Source organism: Aedes albopictus, chromosome 1 (assembly GCF_035046485.1).
Source record: "Aedes albopictus strain Foshan chromosome 1, AalbF5, whole genome shotgun sequence".
In the NCBI taxonomy this organism is placed as follows: domain Eukaryota; kingdom Metazoa; phylum Arthropoda; class Insecta; order Diptera; family Culicidae; genus Aedes; species Aedes albopictus.
In genome coordinates this window covers 26357051-26376137 of record NC_085136.1, presented here as the reverse complement: position 1 = coordinate 26376137, position 19087 = coordinate 26357051, and the positions used below count along the sequence as shown (strand labels likewise).

General features: G+C 42.6%; 1 protein-coding gene across 7 annotated transcripts in view; it reads right to left on the bottom strand.

Moving 5' to 3' along the window:
* Window positions 1-17715: 17715 nt before the first annotated feature.
* LOC109428406 (uncharacterized) overlaps window positions 17716-19087 on the bottom strand; it is a 45491-nt gene continuing 44119 nt past the window's right edge. For 5 of the 7 annotated variants that reach the window (XM_029855420.2, XM_029855422.2, XM_029855421.2 and 2 more), the window contains exon 6: window positions 17716-18761. In XM_029855420.2, the coding sequence (XP_029711280.1) occupies window positions 18539-18761 (223 nt within the window). In that variant the 3' untranslated portion in view covers window positions 17716-18538. The remainder of the gene's footprint in view (window positions 18762-19087) is intronic. The other 2 variants (XM_029855425.2, XR_009995974.1) reach the window with 2 other exon arrangements.

The following is a 19087-nucleotide window of genomic DNA, read 5'->3' as shown; positions in this document are numbered from 1 at the left end:
ACAAACAAGCATTATCTGGCTTCGAAATCGCGAAATTATTTCCAAGATGTCCTTCCCTTGGCAGTGATCCTACACTTTTCTTTCTAAGGGGCTGCATAAACAATCCGGTGGTGACATTTATGTACCCCGCGGCCGCGGCGTAAACTTTACGATTGGGCGCGCGCGCATGATGCAGCAGCACAAAAACACTTAGGAGGACTGGCTGTGCGATCGCATCATGCTGCAAACGCATCGCATCTGGTGATGATCTCCGTGGCAACTCGCGCTGAAAGCCGCGACGCCGTTTGAGGGACAGGTTCACAGGTCAAAATGCCCTTTGCGCGAGTAGGCCATGACGATTATTAGTGTGCGCTTATGTGACGGACGCGCATTCCACCGTCCACCGCCGCCGCCGTCATGGCACACTTTGGGTGATGAGCTTTTTACTTTATTAGTGAATATGCCTTGAAATCGCAAACCACGCACTGACTGGGTAGTGGGTATATTAGTAGACAGGAAGCCACTATCGTACGGCGGCGATTTTTTTTATGGGACGGCATTATGTCACCCGGAACGCGTAATAGATGTGACATTTGCGACAATAAAACACTTAAGAGGGAAAATATGTCCAACGGTTATGCTTGTGAACTTTTTCACGCTACAGAATCGGCAGATGACTATGCGATATTAGCAAGAGGTTTCTGGAATTTCTTAGTTATTATTGAATAACAATAAATAACTGAATGATAACAAAATATGCAATCATAGCAAAATGAGTTATTCTGAGCATCCTAGGTAAAATAACACCCTAATTGTATATTTTGCAATCATAACTTGTTTTGTTATTGATGAGTTGTTTAGTATTTATTTTATTTTAAATATAATATTTTTGAAGAGCAAATTTTGTTATTGGTTTGTTAGGAATAAGAGCTAAAAGAACAAAATAAAAACTGATTTTGTTCCAGAAAAAAGTAAATATTAACTTATTTTGTTATTATAAGATCAAACCAAGGACAAAACATTTCAGAACATACAATACAGTTTTTTTCCAATCATAAGAACAAAATTTACAATTATGATGATCTTATTTGAAATAACTTATTGTGTTCTTATTTTGTTCTCAATAACTCGATAATAACTTATTCAGTTATTCTCCATTTTGAAATATTTTGTCCTTGGTTTGTTCTTAGAACGACAAAATTAGTTATTATTGAGTTATTTTCCGGTACAAAGTCAGTTATTATTTTTGTTCTTTTAGCTCTTATTCCCAACAAACCAATAACAAATTTTGCCATTCAGCAATTCATTTTTAATGGCAAAATTTGATCTTCGTTAGTTATTTTCTTCTACCCGCAGCATAGTTGTTCAGCAAGCTATGAACTATTTGACAGGATAGTAGGCGATCGAGTACGGTGGTGCAAGAGGCAATACTTTTACACCGTCTTTGACCTCCTGCAGACAAATTTTGTCACCCCACAATATTGCTTCTTTTAGTCCGTTTTCCTTTCGGGAATGTCTCTGGGAATTTCTACAGGAATTCGCCCGGGATTTTTTCCAGGAATTCCTCCGGGAATTTCTCCAACAATTGCACTCGGAATTCCTCAAGAACTATCTCAAGGAATTTCTTCAATAAATCCTCCGGGAATTCCTCCTGCAATTTATCCAGGAATTCCTCCAGGACTCCCATCAGGAATTTCTCCAGGAATTCCTCCATGTGTTTCTCCGAGAACTTCTTCAGAAATTGTTCCAGGAATTCAGTCAAGAATTTCCCCATGAATACCTCCGGGAATTTCTTAAGGAATTCCTCCGGAAATGTCTCCGGGAATTTGTCCAGGAAATCCTCCAAGAATTGTTTTAGGAATTTCTTCAGAGAATCTTTCAGATAATCCTCCAGGAATGCTTCAAGGAATTCCTTCAGGCATTTCTCCGGAAATGCTTCTACAATTCCTCCGAAAACTGCTTTAAGAAATCTTACGGGATTTTCTCAGAAACTTTCTGGAAATTTCTCCAAAAATTCCACTGAGAATTCCTCTAGGACTTTCCTCTGAAAATTTTCTCAAGAAATCCTCCTTCCTGAAGGAATCGTCGGAGTAATTCCTGGAAATATACCCGGTGGAATTCCAGGAAAAAATCCCGGAAGAAGTCCTGGAGAAATTACCGAAGGAATCACCGGAGGAATTCCTGATGGGAGTCCTAGAGAAATTTCCTGAGGAAAGTCCTAAAGGAATTCCCTGTTGAGTTCCAGGAGAAATTTTGGGAGTATTCTCGGGAAATTTCCGCAGGAATTCCCGAAGAAATTTCCCGAGACATTCCGGGATTAACTCCTGGAAAAATCTCGGAGAAATGCCGGGAGAAATTCATGGAGGAGTTCCCGGAGGAACTCATGGAGGTCTCTCTCTCTTCTAGGCGTAACGTCCTCATTTGGACAAAGCCTGCTTCTCAGCTTAGTGTTCTATGAGCACTTCCACAGTTATTAACTGAGAGCTTCCTCTGCCAATGACCATTTTGCATGCGTATATCGTGTGGCAGGCACGAAGATACTCTATGCCCAAGGAAGTCAAGGAAATTTCCTTTACGAAAAGATCCTGGACCGACCGGGAATCGAACCCGTCACCCTCAGTATGGTCATGCTGAATACCCGTGCGTTTAGCACCTCGGCTATATGGGCCCTAACTCATGGAGGTATTCTTGGGGAAATTCTCAGAGAAACTCTCAGAGGAAATCCTGGAGAAAAAATCCGGAGGAATTCCTGAAGAGGTTCTCGGAGGAACTCCCGGAGGAATTCCTGGAAAAAAATCCAGAAGAATACCTGGAACGAAGGAATTTCTGGAGGAATCCCCGGAGGATTTCCCGGAGGAATTGCTAGAGAAATTCCCGGTGGAATTCCTGGAGGAATCCGTGAAACAGTTACTGGAGGAATCCCCGGAAGAATTACACTAGTTTACAAAATAAAATGAAAGTCGTGAACTTCTGTCAACGACCAACATTTTTGAAGTATAATTTAGCACTGATTTCGAAACCGTGCTTCAAAAATTTTTAAGTAGAGCAGTTTTTGAGTTTTAGCTCAATATTGAGTTTTACAACTCTTAAAAATATAAAATTTACCAAAATTCAAATATCTTGCGTTTTGTTCAACCAATTTTAAATCTTTTTCCATAAATTAAAATCTGAATACAATACCATTCGATCATCTGAATGCAAGTTTTGCGTTAGATTGATGAAATTCAAGATATTGGCGAGTTTTTGGGACGATCTCCTTAAATTTTAGCCAAATTTCCAAAAATATTTGAAGAAATGTATTTTTTTCAATAAGAAAGAAACAATCTAAAAATTCTTTCTCAACGTTAATTTGACATATCATATGTAGTCGAGTTACAGTAAATTCAGCTCAATCGGAGCATTGATTACGGAGAATGAGATGCGTGAAGCGAGCGACGTTGCTTAAAAATAGAACAAAAATCGATTTCAAATCATCAACCTTGTATGGAAAGTCGAAAAAATTTCCGTTCTACTGTAATTTTTTTCCTTCGCGTTTTCGAACTCAGGGCATGATTCTACACCAAAAATGATCATCAGATTACCGAGTTCAAAAATGCTGTAAACTAGTGTTACCGGAGGATTTCCTAAAGAAATTCCTGGATGAAGTTCATGAGGAATTCCCAGTGGAATTTTTGGAGAAATTCCCGCTGGAATTCTCAAAGGAATTCCTGGAAAATTCCCGGAAGAATTCCTGGAAAAAATCCCGGAATTGCCGAAGAAATTCCCGGTGGAATTCCCGCAGGAATTCGTGGGGAAATTCCCGGAAGAATTCCTGGAAAAAAATCCCGGAAGAATTCATGTATAAATTCCCGAAATGAAAACGGAGCAAAAGAAGCATTTTGGTGACAGAATTTGTCTGCAGGGGGTCGAAAACGGTGTAAAAGTATTGCCTCTTGCACCACCGTACTCCTATACACTGCCTACTATCCTGCCAAATTGCTCTTAGCTTGCTGAACCACTATACTGAAAACCAAATACTTCTTGTTCTTTAGGGTGCTCATACAAGTATTTTTTGATACTAGACGAAACCTATCGAATAATATCAGAACCAAGGACACCAGATACGTCTTACTTTCTCTAAACTTTCGGTACAATGTGAGATATAATAGTTTGAACATTTTTGACACTGGTGCCACCTAGCGGACGATTCTTGAACCAAAAACGCTATTGCCAAATAGTTCTTAGCCAGCTGAACAACTTTACTGAAAACGGCATGCTTCTTCCTCATTAAGGTGCCGAGATATACGTGTTTGAATTTTTCAGACACAAGGCGCCACCTAGCGGATAAATCCCAAACTAAAGACTTTGCTATCAAATAGTTTTGAGCTTGCTGAAGATCTCTACACTTCTACTTCATCGGGATCTTGAGGTATACGTTGTGCAATGTATGTGGCCAATTTTGGTACCCCAAGACAATCCGGAATAACTCCGGAACCATGTGGACCAAGCACCCATGTCCCCGGAAACTTAAACTAGAAAAGTTTTTCGAGAAGATGTGAAAATTTCATCAAAATCCATCGAAAAACACAAAAGGTGCTTTTCTGAAGGTGAAAAATGTACGTTGGCTTGATAAAGGTTAACAAACGGTCATCGACGGAGCTAGCCTCGCTATAGCCTTCGTGGCCATGGTAGACTAGTTCCATCAGGTTCTGGGCCAAGGGACGCCCTGGTAGTGGTTCTGGAGGCCAAGACGATGAGGATACCAATACCCGATGAGGTGTCAAGATGCGATGAGGCCTGATGCCAATATTCGTTGAGATACCGAGAGGTGGTAAGGGGACCAACACTCGGTGAGGATCTAGGATCTTGAGGGACCTGCGTGAGAACCAGAGGTCGAAGCAGTGCTGGCTAATCGGTGGACGCAGCCAGGTATTCGTTGTCAGATGAAGCTCCTCCAGCAGTTTTATGTGGGATTCCCAGGGAGTTAATGATTCTCTGGGGTTCTTCCAAGAGTTTCTTCTGACATTCCTAAAGAGATTCCATATGTGATTCCTTCAAGAGCTCTCGCCAGAATTGCTCCAGGAACTTTTACCGAGATTCTTCCAGAGATTTTTTCTGGAATTTCTTAAAGAATACCTTTTAAGATTACTTCAGTAATTCCTAGATCCTTCCCGGAATTTCTCCAAGAGTGCTCTAGGGGATTCCTTCAAGAATTGATTTCGAGATTTCTTCAAGAAACTCCTTTCAGAATTTCGTCAGGGATTCTGTCCAGGAATTCTATGCGAGATTCCTCCCGGAGTTTCTGATGAGGTTTCTTCAGAAACTCTTTCTTAGATGCTTCCAGGAATCCTACGCTACAAGTACTTCTTTCAATATTCCTCCTAGAACTTTTTTTTCCAGGAGCTCTTTACGAGATTCTTTCAGGAACTGTTTCTGGGATTGCTTCAAGAATTCCTTCCGGGATTCCTACGGTAATTCCTCCAGGAACTACTTCCAGGGTTATTTCGGGAGCTCCATCTGAGATTCTTCCAGGTTTTTTTTTTAATCTGGGCTTCTGTCAGGTTTTGCTTCTAGAATTTCTTTAGGATCTCCTTCGTGGATTTCTTCGGGAACTTCTTGCGGAATACTTTTTAGAACTCATTCCGGTAAGCTCTTCTTGAATTCTTCTAGAAACTGTTGGGAATATGTATTTTGTGCATTCGAGCACCCCTCGTAATCAAGACAACCGATGTGTAAAGATACACCGTGAACATGTTTTATGTTGTCGCACATGAGCCTCTGCACGAATTTGCCCTGTCCTGCTCACTCCCACAGAACATTTGAAAACAGCGCGCACAGTAAAAGTCAAATTTGACTTTTACTATGCGCGCTGTTTTCAAATTTTCTGTGGGAGTGAGCAGTACGCCAGATTCGTGCAGAGACTCATTGTTATTGTTTATAGTCTTCAATGTAAATATAGAATAAATTCATTCGTTCGTGATCGTCAAACTTGTAACCAGTGGTGTGTTGAAGTGTCCAAGATTTGTGAGATTTTCGTGATTTTGTGTTTCGTTGTATTTTTATGTCAAACCAAGGAAGTCCTTAAATATCTAAACATGGACACTACCCAACACCCACTGTGAGGTAACGCAGCAATTAGTTCCGCTACTCACCACCAGGCGTCGCAGAAGGACATGTTGGGCGGCCATTGTGGGTGGTGTAAAGGGGGCCATGATGGGGCGAAGTACGATGGGCGGGTTACAACACGGTCGAAGGCTTGGAGCATGAACCGCCATCGCTCAATCAGCAATTTCGTTACAATTATCGATCGAGCAAGACGTGAGCTAGCTAAGTAGAATATAAAAGTTGAAATCGTTCTTGGACAAGTTTGAGAAAGTGACTTTGTCACATAAGTCGAAAGAAAGTGCGAAGTGGAAGGAGCGATTGAGAAACAGCATTCAGGTAATCCAGAACCTACCATAATTCCGACCAACCCCATCATTAACCGCCAAAAACCTACTCAATAGGACCCCTGGGCTTAAGTTTTGAAAGCCTAGTACTTACCTGGGCTATAGTTTTAAATAGCCTGTGCAGCTAGTACTTACCTGTGCCTAATGCTTACCTGGCCGGAGAACTGCCGAAAGTACGCCTTAACGCTGTGTGAACCAACCAAGGTCCGGAGTTTGGCCCAACCGTCAAGAACGCCACTCCGTCGACCGGATAGACCACCGTTGGCCAGTTAGACGCCAGATAATAGGGGCGCGGCCATTTTGGAAGCGTGTCCTGGAGTTAACGCGACGCGACTAGACCCGCGACTCGGACATCGAACGGCCGCCCAACCCAACGGAAGGCGACAACGTAGAAGAAAGACACCGAAAGGAAGGACGAAGGAGAAGGTGAAGTAGCGGAGCGAGAAGAAGGGGCCCCGCCGACTGCATAGAAGAAGAAGAAGTGAGGTAGGAGTTAGCCAGTAAGAAAGTGGGAAGTAATAAAGGTACCTAGTTTGTGTAGAAAGCGAAATAAAGTGGGTTTGTGTTCAATCGAAGTGTTTAAGTGTTTCCTTGGCCGCGATAGTCAAGCGCGTACGCCGACCCTGAGGCAGTTGAAGGAGGGGGGTCTCACCAGTGCTGGGCAGGGATCGCCCACTAGTTACAAACTGTACACAAGTGTTTTGCTTTTACTCCGGTCCAGAAAGTTCCTTTCTCGTCCTGCTGTGGTGTTGTTCCGCTGTGTGATAGCTCCAACAGAAACTAGTTCCAGGATTTCTTTAGGAACTCCTTCCAGTATTCATCTAGGAACTCTTTTCTGGTTTTCTTCAAAAGCGCCGTTTGAAATTCTTGTGAAAGTTTATTCTGGAACTCTTTCAGATGTTTCTAATGGAAATCCTCCAGGAGTTTTTAGGGAGTATTTTGAGAAATGTCTCCAACAGTTTTTGGATTTCCTCATGAAGCTCCTACATGAGGAAAAACTCCGGCAAATTCGTTCTGGTTTTCATCGGAAGCTATAGCTTCCAAATATATTTGAATAATCTCGGATGGAATCCCTAGAGTATTCCCGGAACTCCTTGAGAAGACCCGGAAGAAATCCCTTGAAGTGCCAGAAGGAATCCTGAGGAGTTCCTGAGATGGAACCTGTTAGGAATCGCAGAAGAAACTCCTGAAATAACTCCAGAGGGCCAAACCACATCTGAAAAGCTGGCGAAATTGTTTTAAGTCCGAAACGTAAACAACAAGGCCACAAAATGTCAAACTGCGGCTTGCAGTGCCCCTTTTCTTCATCCTGCGACGCCGACAGATGCCAATTGCTCCAGTGCCGAGTGTTGTTTGCATCCCCTTGAGGTCAACGACACCAGATGATCTCCGGTCGACTTTGTTGGCCGTCTACCGATTCAGAAGGATTGCGTTATCGAAAGGATACACCACTTTCAGGGGCGTTTCAATGAATTTCGGAGAGTTTCAGGAATGTTTAAAGTGCGTTCCGTGGGGTTTTAGGGGTGTTTGATAGCAATTCATAGGCGATTCAAGAGGTTCTCAGGTTCGTTTAAGGTGGTTTCTGGGGCCTTTGAAAGGCTTTCCAAGGGGTTTTAGGGGCATTTCAAAATGATTACGGGAAAGGGCCTTTTAATTAAATCATGGAAGTATCAGAGGCAATTTAAGACATTTCAGGGACGTTTCAAAGAGTTTAAGGATTTTTGCTGGAGGGGTCAAAGGGTTTTAGGTGCGCTCAGGGATATGTGGAACTTCAGGAGCGTTTAAGCATTATGAAGCACCCCAGAGACCCCCTGGAACCGCCCCCCCCCCCCCTTGAGAACTCCAGCTACCTTTCAAACACCTCATGGGACACCTTAAAATGCCCAGGAGACTCCTGAAGCCACCTGGTACACCCTGGAATCTCCTGAAACGCCTCTGAGATCTCAAGGCACACCCCTGAAACTCTGTACCCCCTGAAACGCCTCTGATACCCGTCTGGAACTCCCCTGAAACCCCGAGACTCATTGAAACACCCCTGGAACCCCCTGGACGCCCCCTGAGACTCCTGAAATCATATGAAGCGCCCCTAAGACGACCTGAAATCCTCCAGAGTTCCTTTAAAATCCCCTCAGATACCCTGAAAAGCCCCTGAGGGTCCCTGAAGCGCCCCTGATATCTTCTGATACCCGTTGAAACCCACTGAAACATACATGAGGCCCTCTGAAATGCCCCTGGAGCACCCTGAAGCCGCGAGCAACCTCTGAAAACACTCTCAGATTCCCGAAAGCACTTCTGTAATCCCCTGGCAACTTCTGAAACCCTCTGAAACGCCCCTTTAGATAGCCCCCTGAAGCCCCTTAAAACGACTCTGAGCCCCCTTATACTCTACTCAGACCCTTTGGAACACCTATGAGACCCCCTGAAGTTCCTAAGAAAATTCATGGAACCCCTCGAAATCCCATGAGACCTGCTGACTGCCATGTGCAGTATAGTCAGCGGCGTCATGCTCGCGATTTTTTCCGCAGTAAAGTTTGCAGATTGTGAACAATCCTCGGTACCCACTTTACGTAATTTATGTTTAGTCCCTTACTGTCAGAGCTGTCAGATCGGTGTAACACGCTAAATATAATTTACACAAAAGGCAATTTAGACGGATAAAATACACGGAAAATGAATATTTATTGGGTACCGGACTGGACACAGAAAATTTAATGGTTTTCTTTGGTACATCGAGGTCTTCAAATTAGTCTATGGTATAGTTCTGGGTGTTCTAGATACTACACACGAAATACAAAACGAAACTTCATCGAACTTCAAGAAAATTGCAGTCTGTCAACAACAATCAAGACAGCTTTCATGCATATCGTTAATTTCTGTTTGGTGTGTAACTTTCGCTTTTCCGGAAAAACCTTGAATAAAGGCTGAAGTTGATGTGAATGTTTCACTAAAATTCATTTCAAATTTTTGTTAAACACTTCGAAAGAAGCGCAAAAACTGCATTTAATTGCTCAGCATGCAGATTGTTGTATTTCTCTGATGTTTCTATGTGTAAAAAACTGAATTTGAGCTTGCATTTTCCATTGCGAAAAAAAATTTAATTCTAGTTACGCTCTTTTTACACTTTAGTCCGTTGCAACGCGTTGTTTTGAATTTGGGCTCGCTTTGACAGCTCATGACAGCGAAATCTCGGCTTGCCTTGACACACACATTTTTCGTGTCGGTTTCTCCCTCCCAGGTATAGTTGTCCCATGTTCTACGGGAATCCCTATCAACATGGGACAATTATGCTGCACACGGCAGCTGAAACCCCCTGAGACCCCTAAAACGCCCCAAAAACCTCCACATATCCTCTGAAATCCCCTGAAACTCTTCTGAGACAACGACGTATCCCTTTGAAATCCCCTGGGACCCCCCTGAAGCGCCCCTGAGACCTTCTGTTAGCTCTGGAATCCCCCTGAAACGCTCTTCTCTGAGAGACACCCCTTCAAACGTCCTTAAAACCCCTTGGAAGTCCCTTAAAACACCTCTCTGAGGCCCCGTGAAGTGCCCCAGAGACTCTCCTGAGACCTCCAAGTACCTTCTTGAAACTCCCTGGGACCCATAGAAACGCCCTTGGAACCTCTCGAAACACCTTTGAGACCCTCTGGAACTCCCTTGGACCCCTTGAAGCGCCTCGGAAGCACACTGGACGCCTCCTGAGATCCCTAAAATGCCTCTTAAATCCCCTGAAGCACCCCTGAGACCCCCTGTAATCTTTTGGAGCCCCCTGAAACACTCGTAACCGTCTTGAAACCACCTGAAAAGTTCCTGAAATAACCTGAAGCGCTCTTCTGGTACCCCTTGACACTCCTAAAACGCCCCTGAGACCTCAAGATACTCTCTGAGACCTCCTGAATCGCTCCTGAAACATCCAGGTACCCCCGAAAACTCCCATGGACCCCCCGAAACGCATCTGAGCCTCCATGGAGCGCTCAGAACTGAAAGTAAGTAGTAATTACATATTCGGTTCGTACAAGGAAGCGAGGAGCGTAGCGGGCAAAATGGGTGTACTGGTTGAAAAAGGTTGAAACGTGATCTGGCGAGCATCGGACGTGATCGAGAGTGGAGAACGGCAGATCCTTTATACAGGACTTTCGCGAGACTGGTCCAGATCTGTTGACCATAGAAGATCATGATACATGGTATACATTTCCGCAGACCACTTCCACACGACTCAGTCGTGTATTTTGGCCTTTGACTCAATCATCGTAGAGATTTCTCCAAATTGTTTGCACGAGTTTATAATTGAAGTTGAATTTTCGTACAGAAGCAACATCTTTCTTCAACAATTCAACAACGGAAGTAACTTTGAGTTTCGCAAATTTATCATCATTTTGGTTTGCCAAATGTCATAATATTGCAATTACTATCAGTTCGGACAGTTGTGAGAAAAGTCAATCTCTTCTATCTCTTCTCACGGCACGATCGCAGTTAATGATTTGTGGCCACGGGCGCCGTTTTTGTTTTTGTAGGTTGGGACCAAAATCGCATCGCTCAATTTCTGATCCCCGCGACCGACAACAACGCAACAATGATGTGAATCATTAAAACCCATCGTTCGACCGTCGTGCGTCGCCTACTGACCTCTCGCAAGTAAAAGTGGACATTAACTACGCCTACTTTGACGACGAAAAATAAATCAAAATTCACAAAAAAGCGAAATTTTCACCAGTGCACTACGATCTATAACTCATTGAGTACCCGTGCCATAATTAAATTACTCATAGACTGTTCATTACCCACTTAATTTACACCTTGGAATCGATTCCAGTTCGGTCGACGCGAGCGAAAGAAAGGCATATTTTTGTCCATTTTGTTATGAAGGCATCCCGCGTGAGCCCCCTGTCCGATCAGATCACAATGAATTTCGTTCACGGTGGCTGATTTGGGCTAAGCTTTCTGGCAATTTGCGCCTATTTTCAATGGGACCTCACCGTCGAAAGGAGAGAAAAAAAAAACATCAACATCGACCGACCAGATCTACGCCATTAGTGCGAAGCTGGATGGAGGAGACGCTTCAATGAATGACTCCGGAGTGTCACGCGCCGTGACCATGGCTGGTATGTGCCATCGGTTATTACGTGATCGCGCCCCTTGCGAGGGTCGAACGTGGCCCCAGGGGGGGTGACGGCTGCAGCGCGGAGGGAAAGGGTTTAGGTGGCGCTGCTGATGACCATCATTTTTTCGTTTCGTTCGTTTTCCAATTTCTTTCCCATAAGCTTTTTGGCGAAGATGTTTTCACATTCCAACTTACGCGGATCTTCCTCATATATGTCTACGATTTTTATTTTTTTGTGCTGTTTTTTATTGTTTTTTTTTAAGTATTAACATTTCAATACATTTCGAAAACGATGTACATAGGTACATTAGACTGGGCCGACAAGGTTGGTTTTTTGGAGCAAACATTTCTCGATTCCTGCTGGCATTCAAATCAACTGTACTAAGTTTGGGTGCTCCGTATTGCGCATTGAGATTGAAGTTTGTATAAGATTTAGTATGGAAAAACGAACTTATTTGCATTTATCTCATAGGTTGATTTTTTTTCCAACCCCATGTAACAAATGACCTTAAAGTATAGGTGAGTATAGCCTAGGTCTAGGAGGATATGCCGAAAAACTTTGTTGAAGATCGTAAAGTGATTTGTTGCTTATGATAAAAGTTATTAGCTTCATAATTCAGGCCATAAATTAAAGATTTTATTATTGATGTTACTCCTTTACATGTTAAATGTTAAGCACCATCAGGGAACCTGTACGTCATAACTCTTGTCACGAGTGTCGGATCGCTTTGTGGTCTTCGACAAAGTTTTTCGGTATATCCAAGACTAAATTTTAACATAATCGGTTATTGCTGTGTGCGTTTGTGGTAGTTTAGCACATCAATAAGTAGGCCGAGGTCTTGGAATTATCATTATTAGTCGAGACGTCAACTGGATAAGTACCACATTGGCGACGAACGAACCCCGTTTGCTTTTGAGCCTTCGAAACGATTATCGGAGCGTTTAGCAAAACGACTCAGCGACTTTGGAGATCCAGACCATGGAAAAATCAAGATCCGTTTTCCGTGAAAGGACGTGCATGTGCTGCAAGTGAAGCTGATCATCAAGAAGGAACTCTCCTGCTCTGCCGGAAATATTGGACATCCTGCTGAGAAAAAAATCAAGCCAAACAAGTTGTTGCCTAGGTAACGAACTATGGTTCCCTGAATCGGTCAAAAAACAACAAGTTCCTTTGCAAGGGACTGCCTCAGGAACGGATTTAATCCGTTGTGTTAGGCGAAAAAAAACAATGAAGTTCACCTCAAAGGTGGACGCCTCATGAACGGTTTAAATCCGTTGAGTTAGGCGACAACATTAACAAATTAAAGTTCCTATGCAAGGGACTGCCTCAGGAACGGATTCCATCCATTGAGTTAGGCGAAACAATTTTCAAGTTCACCTTAAAGGTAAACTGCCTCGGGAGCGGATTCAATCCGTTGAGTTAGGCGAAAAATATTGAAGTTCACCGCAAAAGTGGACTGCCTCAGGAACGGATTATATCCGTTGAGTAAGGCGACATCATTACCAAGTTCAGCCCTAGAGGTGAACTGTCTCAGGAACGGCATATGTCCGTTGAGTTAGGCGACAAGAATTCCAGGTTTGCGTTAAAGGTAGACTGCCTCAGGAACGGAGGTTTCCGTTGAGTAAGGCGATTCTCGAAACGAGATAGATCTGCTACGTTTTGCTTTCCGGGCATATTTACAATTCTAAACTCAAACGTTTGTAGTCAAAGCACCCATCTCTAGATACAACTGAGAGGAAGTGACATCGGCAAAGATTGTGGTTAACGGACGATGGTCGGTTTCGAATCCAAAGTCTCTCTCAAGTAAGAATGTCTGCTAAACTTTATATGCTGCTAAAGAAAAGGAGATGTGGTAGTTTAGCACATCAATAAGTAGGCCGAGGTCTTGGAATTATCATTATTAGTCGAGACGTCAACTGGATAAGTACCACAGCGTTCAAGATGCAAACGGTGCCCAAATATGCTTCAAACGCGGTAACACAATGTTACCAAAAGCAACGTAGCAACCATAGTCAATATCATAGCCAACATATGATTCGAAAGCTCTCGCTGACATCGGGTTACTAGTTAGAAAATCTTACCACATTTGATATTTACGTTTTGAATTCACACAGCAACACATAGTTTAAGAGAAACTTCGCTCCTTATGAGCAAAATGCGTGAAAGTTCTAAACCTAATTCCATACAAATTTAAATCACAATGTGAAATACGGGGACACGATCGCACCCAAATTTTGCACAGTTGTTTTGGACGTTAAGGCTGACACAAATTTCGATTTTCTGTTATGTCACCCTTCACCCACACTAACTTTTTTTTGGTAAATATTTACAACCTTTCATAAATCTAAATATGTTTTAACCCTTTTACGCCCAGTGATCTATTTATAGATCAGTAACTTTTTCGATAACTGCGGAGAAATGAAGCATTTTGGAAGACTGGTGTCTTCAGCAAAGTTGTTGAGGAGATCAAGGACTCTCCGATAGTACGTAATTTAGTAAGTATTCGCTCCAGTAGGTGGCGCTAGCGATAAAGAAACATTGTGCTTTGATAGGTGTTGCGTCAACAGCCATTGCCAATACCGTCGCGCTCGAATCTTGAAAATCCAACAACATAGAAAATTTTTGTCTTCAGCAAAGTTGATCAGGATATCAAAAGCTATCCGATAGTGATTTAGTTGGTTCTGGATTTATCTGTTAGGTGGCGCTAGTGAGTCCTAAAAAATTTATACCTCTGTATCTCGAGAATCCGACTACATAGAAGAATTCTGTCTTCGACAAGGTTGATCAGGACATCAACAGCTATCTGACAGTGAACTAGTTGGTTGTAGGTTTGTCCACTAGGTGGCGCAAGTGGGTTCTAAAAATTCTGAATTTCTATATCTTGAGAATCAGACTATATAGAAGACTTTCAGAATTTCGTCTTCGACAAGGTCGATCAGGACATCAAGAGCTAACCGATACTGAACTAGTTGGTTGTAGGATTATCCACTAGGTGGCGCTAGCGAGTCATAGATATTCTTATTTTCTGTTTCTCAACAACCAGACTCCATAGATTTTTTTGTCTTCGGCAAAGTTGATCAGGGCATCAAGGGCTAACGGATAGTGAACTAGTTCATTCTAGGTTTATCCGCTAGCTGGCGCAAGTGTGCTCTAAAAATTCTGAATTTCAACAAATCCCTTATCGACGGCAGACGGAATAGCAAATCACCCAAGTTCTGATTGATGGACGGCATTTTTCCGACATTATCGACGTAAGGGCCTATCAACTCTGATCACTCTGATCTGGTGATGTGATGAACTGTGCCCAAAACCCTCTATTGGAAGCATCACCTCTGTACTGACAAACACCTATTGATAGCAGTATTTCATTTGTGCAGCTTCAATTCTGAAATATTTATTTATTGTTATAAAAGATTTTAATGTTATATTTTATTACAATAATTTTAACTTGCATTTAAGTGTTCTTATTAGTCACTAACAAAGCCTTACACTTCCAACCAATGAACAACTTTCTCTACTGATTGCCTTTTCTACTGTTTTTTTAAGCTTCTACAGTGTTGCCAGTTTCACAGGAAAAACACCACAACACTCTCCGTCATCAACCATGTCCGGAACCGGGTACAGCCATAGCACAACCCTTGTCACAAGCTAGAGCGACAGCAACCGTTGCCAGACGAGGGTGACCTCAATGTGGCCCTTTGGAGAACTGCCGAAGAACAATCAAAGCAATCATCAAGGACGCAGCTGAGAGCACCATCGGGTATCTATATGGAAAGGAGTCAAAGAAACAAATGGGTCTACGAGGAGTGCAGCGCGAAGGAAAAGGAGAGCGCACTTCGTCGGTGAGCGCACTGCGAGCGGCAATGCTGCAGCATGGAATCGGGCAGGAAGTGGTACGATACAAACAGAAGCGGAAACAGCTGACCCGCATCGTGGAAATGTACCTACTGTGCCGTTCTCAAGCAACATGGAAGTTCTATAAGAAATTCAACGCATCCAGCAACGGCTTCGTGCTGCGAGCCGAAGTCTCCAAGGATATGAACGGCAACATCCTGACGGATAGACATGCTCCAAGATATCACCACCCCTTGCATGGTAAACAAGTAGTCAGACGTGGATCTTTGATCATCAGGGTCATGCCCCAATCGGCATCGCTGTATCCTTTGTAATCCTGTGTATACCATGTATACCGTCATTCCAAAGTGTTGAACTATCTTCTTAATGTAGGCTTCTTAATCCAATGAAAGTCGTCCTTCAGTCCGATCTCTGACGATCCGGATTCTCAGGCAGCCCGTGGCTTCTCCAAGATCCTTCATTTCGCACTTTTTCAAGGGATATTGCAGCATTATCTTCAAAGCGCGATTGTTCGTAAAAATTAGTAGTTAGTTAAAATAAAAATAAGTAATTTAGTTAAAATTCTCTTGTACCGACTTTTCGAACCCTCTAAGCAGAATACCCTCTATGAATGAGTGTAATCAGTTTCGTACCTTTTAATTCCGCCCTATGTTGCTTATCCTTTGACAGATACGCGTATTTCGACTACCACTTGTAATCTTCCTCAGTGTCAGTTATCCACTGAAGAAGTCATCGCATTCACCCCGCTTTTATATTGAAATCCTTCCGCTACTATTGTTACCTAAAAACTACCTACACCTTTTTTTACCTATATAAAAGTACCTAGTATGTAGCTTATTTTGGTACCTATGTATTCCTATCACGTGCACTGCGCTTAGGTATGAATTTAAATAAACGTGACTGACCGTTTCCCTGATCCTTGTTAAGAAGTAATGCCGCCCTTTCTTTGTGGATTTCTAAACTTTCCGCTACGTCAAGTTTCCAAGATGAAGATACATTTCGCAGGATACTAATGTTATCCTTTGTCAACAGGTGTTCATCTTGGAAAACATGTTCTGCCACTTTCGATTTAAATTCATACGCTAAACCCTTTTCTAACTCTTTACCCGCTTTCTTAACCTCTGCAATATGTTCTTTGAATCGAATTGACAGACCATGCGCCTTGACGGAGGCTCTCCGAGAGAATTGCGGTGTGCGTGAAATCATTTTTTTTTAACTTGGGAAAGGATAGGAGCTGCATTTTCAAATGCTTCTAAAATATTTTAGGGACTTCAAATTGAAAAAAAGTGTTAATGTTTTGCAATATACTTTCAATTAGCTACATTATAACTGGTTTAAGACAAAAGTTCTTAAATCACAATGTTATGTCTATAATATAGCGTATCAAAATCTCATTCGATAACATTAAGGACAGACTTGTTAGAATCCCAAAATGGCCGCCACAATGGCCGACTTTGGCACCTACTCACGATTTTGAGGGCACAAAACTCTTCGTAAACAAAACCAGCGCACATGAGCTTCTCATTTTAGGCTTATTACAAGTGAGCAAGAACAGAATAATAAAATACATTGTTGTTTGAAGCTTGCCTCTTGAGATTTGTGCGTCTGAAGTTTTGATGCACTGTTGAAGCGGGATTTCATTACGTTTGTCCTTAAGAACGTTTTGCTTGAAAAAATTTCTATAAAGAACTAGCTGTACCCGGCAAACTTTGTCTTGCCTACTGCGTTTTTTGACATTTCAAGACTGAGTCTCCGTACGCGGATTGCATGGAAAACCGATTTTCAAAAAAACTTAAGTCTCTCCATGTTTTTTGTCTCATAAACCTTCCTTGGGTGAAAACTAACAGAATAAAACCAAGATGAGCCAAATCGGACCTGCCGTTCGCAAGTTATGCGCGGTCCCACGTATGCCACTGCATTTTTATATATATAGATAAGAAGCATTTGAAAATGCAGCTCCTATCCTTTCCCATGTTAAAAAAAACTGTTTTCACGCAAGCGCAATTCTCTCAGAGAGCCTCCGTCAAGGCGAATGTACAATTCCTCATCGCCAAGTTCACTCTGCAAGAAGGCTGTGCACTTGCGAGAAGTGGTCTAAAAATGTTTGATGAAATATTGAATACAAGCTTCAATGCAGTTTTTGGAAAGCGTATACGCGAAATGTTTCGATTCTTCTCTTTAAACGGTTCGTGTAAACTGTACTAAAATGAAAGCATCATGCAAACAAACGCTTCAGAAAAGGTAGTTGTCTGTACGTTGATGTCTGTTGGTATACCATTTTCATTCCCTATGCTTGCAGGGCTATTTGAAGAATAATTCGTAGGACGTGATACAAAATCAGAACTCCAGTTGACTCTTACTATGTGTCCCCATTTTATATTATCTTCGTATAGCTTTAATAACATATTTTCTTATCTTAACGTTATAATTCGTAAAACATTTTTGTTTTGTTTTTAATCTACTTATAATCATCCAACGATAAGTACTAAACAAGCTAAAGTTCTGCAACATTTCTATTAGGGGCTGTCCATAAACCACGTGGTCATGAGGGGGGGGGGTCGGCCGATGACCATTTTGTATGGGCCAAAAAAATATTTGTATGGACAAATGACCACGCGGGGGGGGGGGGGGGGGGGGGTGGTTGAAAATTCCCAAAAAAATGACCACGTGGTTTATGGACAGCCCCTTATGCTATACGCACAGTTTCATGTGTTCATGTCAATCGAGCTACATAATTCCTACTTTTCCTAGGGTTAATAATGGTTTAAAGTTCAAGGAAGCAACTGGTTCTGCATATGCCGATAGTAGAACGATATGGGTAACTTTTGTAATCTTAAATGACGATAACTTAACAATACATAAAGTCTGAACTTCATAATTTCCGTTGAATGTCTAACTTTATCATATAATGTTTTGCATTTTTATAGAATTCGGAAGCAAATATTGGAAATCGCTAAAGCGTACTCCGAACCAACTAGATTAACAAATCACCTTATACTCTAAACTGTCATGATATGTCTCTTACCTCCTATACAGAACTATTTTTGATCGAACTTTGCAGATCGCTTGCCACGGCGTCAAGCGATGGAAATCCGACTCAAAGCGGGATTCTATAGGTATGTACTTACAAAACAGAGATAGGCAGCGACCACCACTGGCACTGGCACGAATGCTGCTTTACCGCGGCGCCGAGTAAAGCAGATTGTCCAGGTTAAGCTTGTTTTTGTTGGGAAGCGGTGCGCCGTGCCCCGGCCGACCCCAGAAGCCGGACCACGTGTCAAAGTGCTGTTTGCTGGTTTCGAACTCGACCACGCGGGTCGTCTCCATCCGGCGTTGCTTCTGGTTCATTTGGGTGCATAGTTCGTGCAGGTATTCATCGCCCGAGTGCCGTGCAGCTACGCTGAAAGCAATAACAACGTGGTGGAAGAAGAAAGCGCACGTGGTCGGTGCGAGGGGGAGACGATTAGTTGCGGTTTTCTGCGAATTTGGGGTGGGAACTAGTGTAAGGTATACCGGGGCAAGTTGAAACGAATACCTTTTCTGGGAGCTCCTGACGTAATTCTTGTCAAGATTTCAAATCGAACTTCGTGATAAATGTTTAATAAGCTCTTGGTTGGCAAAGTTCCTGGAGAGTCTCAGCAAAAACATAATTTTGGAACGACCGAAACATTTGTAGTTCATTTTTATTTAAGTTACGCATCGAAGAGCTCACGCAACAATTTCATC